The sequence below is a fragment of the Heloderma suspectum genome, chromosome 1 (assembly GCF_057233095.1).
Source record: "Heloderma suspectum isolate Gila_16-S chromosome 1, 16-S_ref, whole genome shotgun sequence".
In the NCBI taxonomy this organism is placed as follows: Eukaryota; Metazoa; Chordata; class Lepidosauria; order Squamata; family Helodermatidae; genus Heloderma; species Heloderma suspectum.
In genome coordinates, this window is record NC_139458.1 from 303,248,225 (window position 1) to 303,262,671 (window position 14,447).

The 14,447-nt window shown below is 39.7% G+C and overlaps 1 protein-coding gene across 5 annotated transcripts in view; it reads right to left on the minus strand.

Annotated features, from left to right (window-relative positions):
* Positions 1 to 14,447, minus strand: part of IBTK (inhibitor of Bruton tyrosine kinase) — a 75,350-nt gene that overhangs the window by 47,862 nt on the left and 13,041 nt on the right. For all 5 annotated transcript variants that reach the window (XR_014786608.1, XR_014786609.1, XR_014786610.1 and 2 more), the window contains exons 2-10: positions 12,329 to 13,000; positions 9,315 to 9,411; positions 7,837 to 7,961; positions 6,756 to 6,866; positions 4,936 to 5,106; positions 3,813 to 3,930; positions 2,542 to 2,722; positions 989 to 1,112; positions 4 to 178 (exon numbers count right to left, since the gene is read on the minus strand). Coding sequence is in view for 2 of the 5 variants with exons in the window: in XM_084826990.1 (XP_084683116.1) it covers positions 4 to 178; positions 989 to 1,112; positions 2,542 to 2,722; positions 3,813 to 3,930; positions 4,936 to 5,106; positions 6,756 to 6,866; positions 7,837 to 7,961; positions 9,315 to 9,411; positions 12,329 to 12,652 (1,426 nt within the window). In the remaining 3 variants the exon portion in view is untranslated. The remainder of the gene's footprint in view (positions 1 to 3; positions 179 to 988; positions 1,113 to 2,541; positions 2,723 to 3,812; positions 3,931 to 4,935; positions 5,107 to 6,755; positions 6,867 to 7,836; positions 7,962 to 9,314; positions 9,412 to 12,328; positions 13,001 to 14,447) is intronic.

Genomic DNA, 14,447 nt, shown 5'->3' on the forward strand with positions numbered 1-14,447 from the left:
CACCTTTCTTTTCTGAATTTTTATTCCCATCCATCCACTTTCCTTTGAAAGCTTCACCATCCTGTGTAACAAACATCATTTCATTCCTATTTAAAGAAATATCAGACATGTAGACTTGGCGGCCATAGACCCATCGGCACTGCTTCATAGGACTGTTGGCAGATTTCCAGCAAAACACCTAAAACATCAACAAAATGCGGGGGGGGGGGAGGCAAGAGAATAAGAGAGGTTTTCACATTTCTACAACAATTTCACCTCCTATCTTATTCAAGTGCCTTGAACTAAATATTTTCTGCACTGAGAAGTTGCTAGTGTCTACTCTTATTTCACCAACCTATTTGGGGCTTGATCTCCATCTATGCTTTATTCTGATGCAGATGCACATTGTTTGAAGGCAGAGTTATCCTCTTTCCTTGAAGGTTTTAGGTGTTTTTTTGTTCAAATGATAAAACTGCCTCATAGCTGATCGACAGTTGCCTTTTGGTTAGAGACACAGGCTTGGATCCTAAGGGCCAAACTACACATGACATTAGTCATGTGTCTGAACAAGCATGCTTAATTTGGTCACTTTTATTTTGGAGAAAAAGCCGTCATGAGACCCCAATTGGTTTTTGGGAATCAGGCTACTGCAGCCATATAAAGGCGTCAATCTTTTTTGAAAGCCAAGTTAATTCTCCCCCACCCCCAGTTCTTCTAGAAACCTTTGAATTATCATTTTAGAAGCTTCATTCCCACTACCCATAAAGCTATATGGTACCATGTGTGCACATAAAATACTGTTCATATCAACCATTTTTCTTTTATTACATGTTCCTGTTAAAAACAACTTGAGTGTGAAGAGGCCAGAATAGACTTTATGTATCACTACTACAAGCAACTACATTTGCATTTAATAACTAATGCCATAACCATGCTGCACACTGCAAGTGGATATTATAGCTCCAGGGCACACGGTTTATAAAGAGACACACTATATCAGACAACTTACTCTTCCAGCTTGATCCAGTGCAAGAATACAAATCTTCTGACCTCCATTTTCTTTAAGATGTTGAGGATCCACTCTGTACTCTAAATAGCCTCCACTAACAAGAACCTTTTTTAGGTTAAGTTGCCTGAGCAATGAAAACACAGAAAGAGCTCATGCTGATGTGACACACAAGTCGAAAGTATACAGAACCTAATATATTAAAGAAAAAAACCTAGCTTGACAGTCATGTTATTACTTCTTTAAGTAGCTATTGTCAAGGCTAGTACAGATGAAAGAACCTTAACATTAACCTAGGGCAAAATTCACCACAGCTGCATACAGTAAGCAAAAAGAATAGCATAAGCCTTTGCACTAATGTAAGAACGTCGACTCTACTAAGGTAGGGCAACCAGTGACATCTTGCCCTGGTTCACTAAGGGCAAAATCGATCACTAAGGTTTTGCCTCATGATTAGTATTAAACATGGCACATGAGAAACCCGTGCACCATATAACACTAATTTTTTAAAAAGTGGTTTAGGTATAAAGAAAAACCTGCCCACTTTGGACTGCAAGGTATCACCTAAAAAGAACAAAGCACTGAAAAGAAAAAAAGAAAAAGAAAAAAGGAACAAGGATAGTATTCAGACTTAGGAAGCCAACTAAATGAACAGTTTAATACTAAAATTAAACCCCTATTCCAAGCTATGCTAGTGAGAGATGGTGATTAAAAGACTTAAGATGTGTATCAGACACTTTTGAGTTCAAATTTCACTACTGCCATGAAATCAGCAGGTGGTCTTTGGCAAGCCCCAATCCTCTTAGCTTCCCACCTGCAATATGGGAATAACAATAATGACCCACCTTACTGAGTGAGCTGTATGCGAACCACTTTGGACACCCAAAAGCACTATTATGATGATGAAAATACTCTACTTCCATTTCCAGTAAACTGGAAAGCATCTTGTGATAACTAGAGATCTAAAAGATCAGCTGTGTTTACAATAATAGAGTCTTGTAGCCTCTTAAGTCTAAAACAAAAGTTTTCTGGCATAATGATCAGTGTGATGAAGTGGGCTCCAGTAGACAAAAGCTTATGCCAAAATCAGCCAGTCTTTTATGGTGCTACAAGACTCTTTGTTATTTTTTTGCTGCAACAGACCAATACAGGTATCTCTCAGAATATTGTAAGAGATTATTTACTTCGCTGAACTCAAGTGAAGCCAGGTTATCTAAAATATTTCTATTTGTAAAGACTTGCTTTACCTTGACTTATGTTCTTGTTATGCTACAAGAAAAGTCAAACTGTATCCAGACCAATTATGCATACAGAAGCCTGTTTCATGCAGCTAATAGTACAATTTTGGCAACGCCATTTGCATCTATACATGGAACAAGTAGTATTAGTTGTTCTGCTCACAGCTCAAGTGGTGTAGGATCAGATGTCAGCAATAGATGTATGCTCAAAACAGAAGGTGTTACTATACAAACAGTATTACCTTTCAATTAGTTAGCTACAATTAAAAAATTTCAGCCAGGGTACGTTTATAGATTCTTCTGAAGAAAAGCACTCACTTGGAAGCAATCTTCTTGCACTGATAGTGGGTGAGCAAATAGATATCTCCTCTTTCAGTAACACAAACTGTGGCACCATCACTTGCAGTGACAAAGGACATAGTAATGTCCTTGTGATGCAGAGCAGAGACTTGGCGAGGAGAAGTTACACACTTCTCTCCATTAGGATCTAGCAAGTATCCTACAATGTAAGAGAACACCCTAAATGTCAAGTTTTTTAGATCCATAATTTGGCATTTGAGCACAAATCTTTTCCTATTAAAATTAAAGGCAGAAATAAATGTTGTCTGTATAGCCACTCACACATTCACCCACTCACACAATTAGAACTTCTGCAGGATCAGAAACTAATTTAGGGTCAACATATGAAGGCTAGTACTGAATTAGACCATTGGCCCACCTAACTCAGTATTTTCTCCTCTGATCAGCAGCCGTGTTCTAAAGTCTGTCTGACAAAGCACAGATCATTTGCAACAAAAAATACAGTAAAATGGAACACTGGAAAATGTGGTGGATTTCTGGGACTGTACAGTAGAAAGACAAACAGAAAGTAATAATCACACAATACCCTGCTTATGCCTTCAGTCAGAGCCAATCTGATAGGGAGAATTAAATACAGTTAAAAGGCTTTACAAATAAAAGTACTACTTTTGATTTGTATAGTACATATACCCCAATCTGGAGCACATTTACTTGAAGTTATGTCTTAATCCTATATGGATTTTTTTTGGATTATGTAGCCTTACCATCCTCCATTGTCAAGGAGTTCAGATATACTACAGAACAAAGGCACATGTTATTTCAAGGAACCTTGCAAGTGTTTTTAAAGTTTGGGCTCACATCCCATTGATTATTAACATCTTGAGTTCAAATGACAAAGTCCATTTAGAACATTTTACTTGACTAGAGAACTCTGTGTATTCACACCAAGGATTTCTATAATTTGGGTCAAACATTAAGAGGAGGGAATTACTCCACTTGTTTAACTTTTGCTTTAAAAATTAATATTCTCACCCTCTGTGTTTGTACATTTTTAGAAGGATTTTAGTGGTGACAATGGTAACTAATAGGGAAACTGTCATAGGGAGGGACAAGAAGTCTGTCCAATTATTTTGTAGTTTGAGCCTTTAACATCAGCTCTACGATATTTTCAACCCTCTGTATTTTATTTCTAAAACAGAAAGTAGATTTCAAAGCCACTTTTAAGAGGAATAGCAACATTAAAGATTTTTTTCCAGAAAACACCTCAGAGTTAAAATTCACTCACTCACCTAGTTGTCCCCCATTCAGCCCTATTGTGTATACCGCTTCTTTGGTCCACAGTACTGTATGGAACCTGCCTGCAGCCACACCAATCACTGTTCTTCCTTTAAGATTTTTTGCTTGAACCTGTATGAAAAGCCCACATACACACAAGTGTCACATACAGAGTTATATTCAGGATAAATATACATACTCAGGAGCACAGAATTCAATTAATTTACATTTTAAAGAGACAAAACAAGTACAAGTATTATTGAAAGAGATTTGCTACTATGATCCAGCCATCAACAAACAGAGAGACACCAAGATTGCAGTGATGACATCACAACCCTGTAATTCTCTTCCCAGGGAAATGAACCATGCAACATGTTTTTAGTTTTAGATGTCACAAAAAATGCTTGTTCATCAACTAGAATAGAAAGCTGTGGTCACATTATGAAGTGTGTATCCTACAACCTATTAGGCAGCATTTTGACTCTTGAAATTATATTTGATTTCGTCCTAAAATCTTGAGATGGCTAATACATCAATATCACATTCCAGTTACAATTGTTAACCATTTCACTCATTATTACATCATTCAGAGGAATAATAAGATCAAAATTACAAGTATTCATGCCCAGTAAATATTTTTCAGACAATAACATTATATTTTGCTTATTTTCTGAACTGCTCTCTCTCTCTCTCTGGAAGGTCCAGTTGTGTTTTGGAAGAGATTTACTGCTCAGTTTCACTGCCACAGTCCCACTGAATTAACAAGGACTAAACCACTGCAAGGAGTCAAACTAGTCAAACCGTAAAACTGTTTCTCACTTCTTGGTTCAAACTGTCATGCAACACTGTCAATTACTGTTCAAAATCTGTACTCCTCCTATAAAGGATTGTGTAGCAAACAAGGTCATGAACAGGGCTGTAGAAATCACAGTCATGCAGTCATCTAGCATTTAATAAACTAATGACGCTTTTAAGCAATCTTAAATATTTTTTCATCAAGGACAATAGATGCACTACCACACTATGTCTGACATGCGTAAGTGCATGTCGCATGGGAGCATGTACACGGGGGCACGCGCGCACACCCTAACTTATAGGCATGCCCAAACTACCCACTTATTAAGAGGGTTATTTTACCTGTCTAGGAACACTGCAGTTAGGCAGGGGAGGAAGAACACCCAGCTGGTGAAAAGTATTGACACCAAAGCTGTACACACATCCATCTTCTGTTAACACAAGTGTGTGATCTTTGGCTGCTGCCACCTGAGAACACTGGTGAACCATCAAGCTTTCCACCAGTCTAGGAATCTAGGAGAGATTGAAAAAACACTGCATCCATGTCTCAGTCACGGGCCTCTCCATTAGGAACTTCACCACCTTACCAAACCAAAGTAAAACCATGTTATAAAACAATATTTTAAGTAATATGCATGTAGTGTCTCTTCTAAAGAGATCCAGGTGCTATACCATTGTCTATATGCACCTCAGACTAGATTCCTTTAGGATTAAAATCCCAGAATAAAATATAAGTACTTGCCACTAGTGAGCATTTGTGGACCTCAGAAAATTTATTCACCAACAGAGAATCACCATTATCTAGATTAGAGAAAGCCAGATTTAACATTTTTCCAAGCTTTCCAACCCATGCTAGTTTATTTATATATTTTCATAGCATATTAGGAAAAAGAGATCTGTACAGCTAGTCCAGGATCATTCACATTTTGGGAAACAAAACCAAATGCTATCATACTGTAGCTACTTGCAGTTCTTTGGGCGTAAAAGATTCCAGCTTCAAAAACAGAAAACATTTAATAATTTGCTGTCTCTACAACTTATTTTAAATTTTTACCAAACTAATCATATCCAATAAATGGTAACGTAAACTAGCACGTTGTATTTCCAGATGATACTCTTCCAGCAGAAGAGAATTCCAGAACGTAGCAGCAACTTCGGTTGCAGTACTATACAGACTAACCTAAGAGTAAATCCCATTGAACCCTGGAAAGTAGTCCCACTGAGTTGGTTTTGAGCAGATGTACACAGATCTGCACTGCACAAATATCTGTGGAGACCAACAGATAGTTCCTTTGCACCTAATGAACTGCAAGCAGGCCAATGGAGCGGATAGCATATTGAATTTAGAAATGGGAGGTAACCTAACATATGACTAGTAACCTTACTGGGTCACTTTAGAACAATCATTAACTCACAGCCTAAGCTACTTCGCATTACTATTATAGAAATGTGAGAGGAATTGTAAAGCCCTTTGCACAATGAATGTGCCTTTGGGCCAGTGCAGATGCAACAGACCCAGTCCCAAATCAGGAGCAAGCCACAGTATTGTGCGCTTCCCACCACCAGTATCACCCTTGGCCTCCATAAATGTTTATACCATAGGGAATTTGTTAGTCTTTAGGGTGATACAAGAATCCTTCTTTTTGCTGCAAAAGAGACGAACATGGCTACCTCTCTGAACATAAGCTAGGGTTAACATTAGCCAAGGTTCATTTCTAACTAGGGTTTGAAACTGGTTAAAAGTGAAGCCAGTTGGTTATTACTGGTACCAATACTTAATAAAGGGATCAAAAAAGTTTAGTGTGTAACACCCCTCAGAACTGGAAATATTATATTATGCCCTCACTGGCATAATTAAGGAGACATTCAGCTGAGATTGAATTAGAAAGGTGGTTTTTCAGCGCTGCATGACATTGCACAAGATCCGTGCATGAGAATCTATGCACTGGCAATTATACTTTTAAGCCTTATTAAAAACAACACCTCCCTGGACTGATATAGAAGCTCCTTCTGGTAGTGTTTCAAAAGCAGCTTTTGAAGCATTGCAAGATAGCTAGGGTTTGTTTTTTTTTTAAGCCCTAGTGTATATACACCTAGTTGGTCAAACACTACATCTGAAAACCAGTTTCTTTTCACAATTTAAGACATTCGTTTTTTAATACCAAGCAAGTCTGTTCATCACCATGACCCAAGCGTCCTCCTTGTCCATGTCCACAGGTGTAAACGTGTCCTTTCTGGGAAAGAAACACGGTGTGAAATTTACAGAGTACCACCTATGGAAAAAGAAAACAGGGGGAAATGACATTTAAAAGAGCTAATTTTTCTGAAAAGTAATTGGAAACTTAAAATAACCTCTATTTTGCAATGCTGCATGAAGAAATCTGGGCTCAATCTGCTTAATATAAATAAAGTATACTCAACACCAAATCTGAATAAATTAAACATTAATGCATTTATCATATTAAACTGACTGGACACAGAATCACTTGTGATTTTGTGCAAGGAAGGCATTGTATGACAGGAAAGAGTCAAACAAGGAGAACAGGCATTTTAAAGTAGCTGCCACTATTCATAATACTTCCGAAGTGATTTTTTTTTTTTTTTACTAAACATAGAAATTGGCACTTAGGCAACCTCAGTACACACATTAAGCATACATGAAGTTAGACTTGAAAGGAATAAGTTTACTTCACACATACTGTATCTCCAGCTAACCCGACTAGCCACTGGAACATTCTACCTGTGTAAGGCCCAGTTCTGTCACCTTTTTTTTCTGGATATAAATTCAGAAAAACAAACAGGACTACAGCTTCTGTTCCATACTTATCTACGATGCCTCCACATCTTTTAAGTATATCTGATCCAGTCTACTTCATGCCAGAAACAAGCCTGATGGGAAAACAGCATTGGAACTGCATCCTGAAATTATTTAACATCTTCTCCTTTTATTTTATTTATTTAATTTTTTAATCACCCATCTGGCTGGTCACCCAGCCACTTTTCACCTATGAACGGGAATCTGCCCTGTCACCTTACACCTATGAGTAGTTTTCATAAATTAAGGCAGGCTATGAACCTTGGACAATCTACTTCAGAGATGTCCACATGTCTGAATATAGAGGCCTAAAATCAAGGCTCTTATGGAAGGAGCACAGAAGAAAGACTAATACCTAAACCAGGTTTTCTGCAGAGAAAGGAACTCTGAAAGGAATATACTTTTACTAATACTAATGTCTGAATTACCTGTTTAACATAAACACCATTCCTAGGAAAAAGATCCACCAATTCGGGATGATGTTTACTCTGTTGACTGCCATGCCCCAAAGTAAAATTTATGTTGTTGCCCCAAGTGTAGACATCTGTAGGATCTAAAACAAAATAAGTTCCATTTGTATCATCATATACATGTGCAGGAGACACAATATTTTAACATAAAATAATGCTTTCTGTTGAATAGCTCTTCAGATATTCTGCAAAACAACATTTTTGGGCACTAGTCTTATAACATTCATGTGCATCCATTTATCATTATGACAAAATTATAGAGAACTAAACCACTGAATATAGTTTAAGTACCATCTCAACACACGCACACACAAAATATAATACAAACACACACACAATTTCAACCATGCTGAACAGGACATTACTCATCACTGCAACTCTTGTATTTTCAGATATAACAAATTTATTGCTGTGAATTACTCCACATACTTTTGAAGAATCACACAACATGAATTATGAACACAGAAGGATACAATAAATGTAGATACAATATGTTTTAGGCCACAACACTAACCATTTTTTTTTTCAAAAGTATCTATATCTTATTTTGGTAACCCACACACAAATAGATCTGCATGCTGAGAGAGATGGGGAATGCAGCCAGACAAGGCTAACAAAGCAAGCCCCTTAGGGCAGGGAAATGCAACCTGGTGCCCCCTACATTTGTTTTTGGCTACAATTCCCAGAATCCTTGATCACTAGGAGGGGTTTATGGGAGTTATAGTCCAAAACATCAGGAGGGCACCAGATTGCCTACCCCTACTCTAGAGCCTACTAGAAAATATTGAGGGAGACGGCTTCAACTAAACCCCTCAAAACCGTTTCATAGCTAGCATATTAACTAGCCTGGAACAACCACACTGTACTGGCAGCCAAGACAATCATGCATGCACTAACAAAGGGACAATTGGGAAAAGGCATGCAGTGGGGTTGGTTAGGTTAGATTCAGAGAAAAGAAGTGGCTGGCCAACATCCTGCTCCTACACTCCCAATTGATACACACACACACACACACACACACACACACCAGGGCGGGGAGCACATTCTGGTGGCTACAATGGCCCTCAAACAAATCAGCTGCTCTTAATGCCCTCAGACTGGAACTGCCAAGCACTGTTGATTTAGTATTACAGTTGTCACTTGTCCAACCACGTGGGCTGAAAATGCACAAGTGGAAACTCTAGAGGGGCTGAAAATGGGCAAATGGAAGTACCTGAGGGGGTGTGACTGCCAGTTAATTACACAAATTGCCCTTCTAGATCTGCATCTCCATCCAACATTTAAATGTGGCATGCACACCCACTATGTTTAGCATGAGCAACACATAGCTGTGGTGCACTGCATTCTATACAACATGCATTTCTAAAAAAACAGTTCTGTCTACATGGTCAACTTTTTATCTGTAAGCATAACAAGCCTCTTGTATAATGACCTACCTGTATTCTTGAAAGTGACATAGGCTGGTCTGTCTTTCATTACAAGATCCAAAGCAGACAAGCCTTCTTTATCCTGTGCATACAAATTCACACCATGCTGAAAAAGGCAGCGGGGGGGAGGGGTAGACAAAGAGAAACAGAAACTGATTTACTGAAAGAACAAACTGGACATGGCTTTTTCTTCTTTCATAAATCCCCTACTCACTTATCCCATTTATACTCCCATTTTACAACTGAAAACCATTTTAGTTCTGTGGGTGGAACAGACATTGGCCCTATTCATATACGAAAGGGGGAAGGTCAGTTAGGGTAACCATGAGGCAAGGAGGGTTGGGCTAACCGCAACATGCATGCCTGTCACATGACCTGGAACCATGCAGCATGCTGTGGTTTACTTACCCACCCCAGCTCCATGGTTACTACATTGTCCTCCTGCCGCAGCTGCCGCCGGTTGTCACAGCGCTGGCTGCTCTAGTTGTTGCTATGTGATGGTGACCATAGAGTCCAGCCACACTACCTACAGCGTTGCCAGAAGTGGCAGACACTCTAGGCTGCCATCTCTACAGTTGCCACGTTTTCATGCAGGGTGGCCATTCTTAACAATGGCGATCCCACCACACAACATGGTAAGTCACCCCAGGCCCCCCTAACCCCACTGCAGAGGGGTGGTTAGCCAGGATGGTTTCCTAGCCATTATGGTCAGGATTTCGCCCACACACACGACACTCTAAGCCACCGTGGTTCTCTCAAAAATGCGAACCACAATAGATTAGCGTGATGGCCAAACAGGCCCACTATCTTTATAGTGGAAGAGAATCAATAAACTGAAGCGCAATTCTGACAAGACAGAGGTACATTTGGTGGGAAGTTTCTTTGTTCTGGATGGGGTTGCACTGCCATCCCCAAGCTATTGCCCTCTAGAAGTGGTGGGCTACAACTCCCATCATCTTCAGCCAGCATGGCCAATGAGTTGTAGTCCAACCCATCTGGACGTTGCCAGGTTGGGGAAGACCACAATAAAAGACCAGTTTCCTAGTCTAAGGCTGCTCATTGATCCAGCCTTTTCACTGAAGGCATGGAGCTCCTTCCACCACCTGAGGCTGGTATGCTGGACAAGGCACCATTTGAACCAACCTGGCCACAGTTATTCTTACTCTGGTAATCCCCAGAATAAACTACTATAACATGTTGGACACTGGACTCTCTTTAAAGACTGCTTGGAAAGTGTACTTAGTACAAACTACAGCTGCTAACTTGAGCTGGACATATGGAACATATCTGTTGCTTAAAGAACTCCACTGGCACCTGGTCTGTTTTCAAACACAATTCAGTACTCAGGTATTTACTTCTAAAGCCCTACACTGCTTGAGACCTGGACACCTAACAGAAGGCCTAGTCCCACATCTACCCACCCATGTACTTAGGTCACCTATAGAGGCACTCTCCAGATCCCCTACTGTCTGAGGTAGGGTGTGTGGTTACTGGGGAGAGGGCCTTCTCAGCGGTGGTGCCTCCAGAATGCCCTCTACAATGGAGGCGCACCCATCACCTACTTAGATGTCTTTTCAGTGCCACATGAAGACTGTTTTAATTTTCCCAGGCTTTTAAACTCCTGGTTTTTAGGCTGGCCTAATTCCAGTTTGTGTTTTATGCCCCTGTGTTTTTTAAACCTTCAGGGGAGTATACTGCCGCAACACATCTGTTGCATTACTGTTGCAACACATCCACTTGCTCTGTTGTGCCCACAGGAACAACCACTAGCATGGCAGGAAGCTAGTGCTCATTAAAGCAACGCCGGGAACAAGGAGAAATTATTCCTAATGTGAAAACCTTTAGTTCAATGTATGATGCAGACTATGAGGAAAGTGGGAAAGGTACTCAATAATGATAACGAGTTAACAATATTGTAGAAGCACACAATGAAGGATACTTCAGCCAGCAGCCACCCTAAGTGGAGTGGTGGAAAAAAATCCCATTTTTCTTAGGTTGCTCTTATCTTTTGCTCTTTCTGCAGTATAACATACTATTTCCTTTATTTAAAAATAAGGTATTACAATGCAATGCTTCTCTTATTTTAAACATTTTAAAAACAAACACTTAACACACAAGGCTCAACAAACATACTAGCCACTTTGACACTGGCAAGCACTTCTTTTAACCTGGTAAGTGCAGCTTCAGGGAGTGCTGCTGTACTTCTCTTGAGTCTGGAGAAGAGCAGAGGCTCTCCGTGTGCGCCACACCTTGGAGATATCTGAAAAGTAGTGAAATCGTCTTGCTGCTTTTGGAGCATTTGAGACTCAGCAAAATATTTTCTCTACTCTCCAGCTCAGAGCTGGAGAAGAGGGCAGCCCCCCCTCACTACCACCATCACTGCGAGCCTTGAGTACAGTGTGATGTCATGTCAAACAAGATCCTGTCCTTGCCAGTTGTGGCAAACACAAATCTTGGGTGGCTACCAAGACCATCCAGAATTTCTGGACCCCTGTTTACACACTTTTTCTTTGGGTTTACTTTACTTCTTATGGTATGTTTCAACTAAAACTCAACTACTACATCCATACACTATGGACAGTAATCACAGCAGCCATCAGAGATGATGCGTACACAGGGGGAATCTATACCTGCTCTCTAGTTAAAGACAATTTTGATGGACAAAAAAAATGCTGAAGCAAAACTGAAGTGTTTTTTAGTTCAGCTTCCTCCTCCCATCCACTTAGCTTGGATTAGTAGGTGATGATAGTCTTTCAAGCCAATCTCAGTCTATTTACATGGGGCTTCCTTGTTAAGATTTTCCCTTAAATGTTATTCAACAGAGCAACCTAGTTTGACTTTATTTTAACACCAGGACAGGCGGATAAAAGGTGTGTGCCACTGAAAGAATGACCACATGGGATCTGGCAGAAATATGAACAACACGCATTTGTATAGAAGTTGCTTTTGCTCAGGGTTTGGTTTCTCAAGCCATTAGACACAATATATATCCAAAGCATTAATAAAAATGGTAAAATACCAACCTTCAATAGTGACCATGCACAATCTATATGGCCATAGAAGACACCACGGTGCAAAGCTGTCCATCCCGACTCCTTGTCCTTCACCAACAAATCCACTCCATTTGTTTCTGCCAGCCAGTCTAGCACTCCTTTCTTACCACAGGAAGAGGCAAGATGGAGGGCATTCCTGCCAAAGGCATCCTTGCTCGTTGCCGCATTAAAGCAATGAGACGTGAGGAAGGCCTTGATCTGGCCTTCACTACCTCGGGTCACTACAGAAACAATATCCAAAGCATGCTGCAGTGATCGACACTTCAAGGTGCAGTCAGGCATCAGAGAACTCATCTTTCCTGGACTCAACTGCTCCCCTATGTAAGATAAGCCCCTGTAAAACACACCAGGAAACTCTGCATTTGCCCCTTCTTCACAAGAAGTTCATGATTTCCAGGTCTTATATTCAGTTTCAGACAGCTGCCATGAGAATCATTGTGCTGTTAAGGCTTGGCACTTACAAAAATAAATATTTTCATCAATATAAATTTAGAGTTCAAGTCTTCATTTCTTTTATCTATAAAATATTGTATTATTGTCCAGGAAAAAAGTATTATCCAGAAGGCAACCAAAGGAGTGGGGAGGGGGATTCCCCCTCCACACTGACTAGTTCTTTTAGATATCCATAATTGCAAAGGAGACCTGCAAAAAGAGAGGGAGGAGAGATTAGATTAGGAATATTAACTTCAGCAGAGTTGTGGCACTTATGTAATGTCTTCACCCTCCACAAACAGAGATGGTACTATATTTATTGTGTGAAAGCAGAATGTTTATACTCTGTGCACATGTCACCAAGGACAGAATACTGATGCTTAGTTTTTGAAACATGCGGATAGAAAACCGAGGATCTGAACAGGACTAAGAGCAGAAGGGTAGACATTATGTGTCCTGCACATCCCCTTGTTTCTTCCCATCACATCAACCCATTTACCCTCCATCTCTGGGCTCGTTCTCACCCTTCAAACCTTTACTACCCTAGCAATTACCAACACACTCGCTCACCGCTATACCAGTATGATAGGTACAAACTCGGAGAAAAAAAAATCAAGAAGATTTAAACAACTATGTGCATGTATTCTACTCATATTAATAAATTTTATGCATATTTAACTTTTACCCCAGACTCTATTATGCAAATAAACCAGGAACACCATATTCATGAGTGAATATGATTACAAAAGTAGCAAATTTCTTGACACAGAATGTGTTTTTGGATAAACTCTAACCACAGCCTGTTTCCATTTTGGAATTTGTATGTTTTTGCATTTATGCAAAAGCTGTAGCTTCATTCATCATTGTACTATTCCAATTTTTATAAATCAGTTGGTATTACAGTAATATTAACTCGACTTTCCTCCCTTGATTTTGGCCTCCATGCCTGAATAGTAAATTGTCCATAGTCACACACAGGAAGTTTACAGAAGATGCAAAGTAAACCCATCTAAGCCTCTTATGCTTTCACCCACAAAAAATTAACAGCAGCGGCTGAATGCTTTAAGACAAGCCTACTTCTAGATGTAATAACAGAAATATTAGATAATTTTGAAGTTTGAATTGCACTTTCGAATTTGAAACTTTATGAAGTTTGAATTGCACTTTTTGGTCAGTCCCTTAGTCAAGAGGCTATTGTATGTAACAAGATATTTATTGGCCCATGTTAAGACATATGTCCATCTCAGTTTTGTCTTTCTGGCACAGGCTGTATGCCCTTTCAGTATGGATTCTAGACAGGGTCTTCTGCTCCTTGTTCATTCCTAGCTGTTCTTACCTGATGCCACACACTTCTCATGATCTCTGTCCATTTCTGTAGTAATCTTTTTGCACTTTGTCATATTTGATACATTCACACCAAGGTTAAATATGACACCAGCATGTAATGCACACACCCCATGCGGGATTCTTTACAGTTGGTGGTCACATTTAATCCAGGTGCACATGCAGACACCCCAAAACTGGTATAAATGTGACACTGGCTACATGAACCTCACATAAGTTTTTATTCCTTGTTTTTACATGCCTAGCATCACAATTAAATCAGGCCTCAGTCAAAAAGCATTTTGGCTACACATCTGCTCTTTTTTATTTTTGG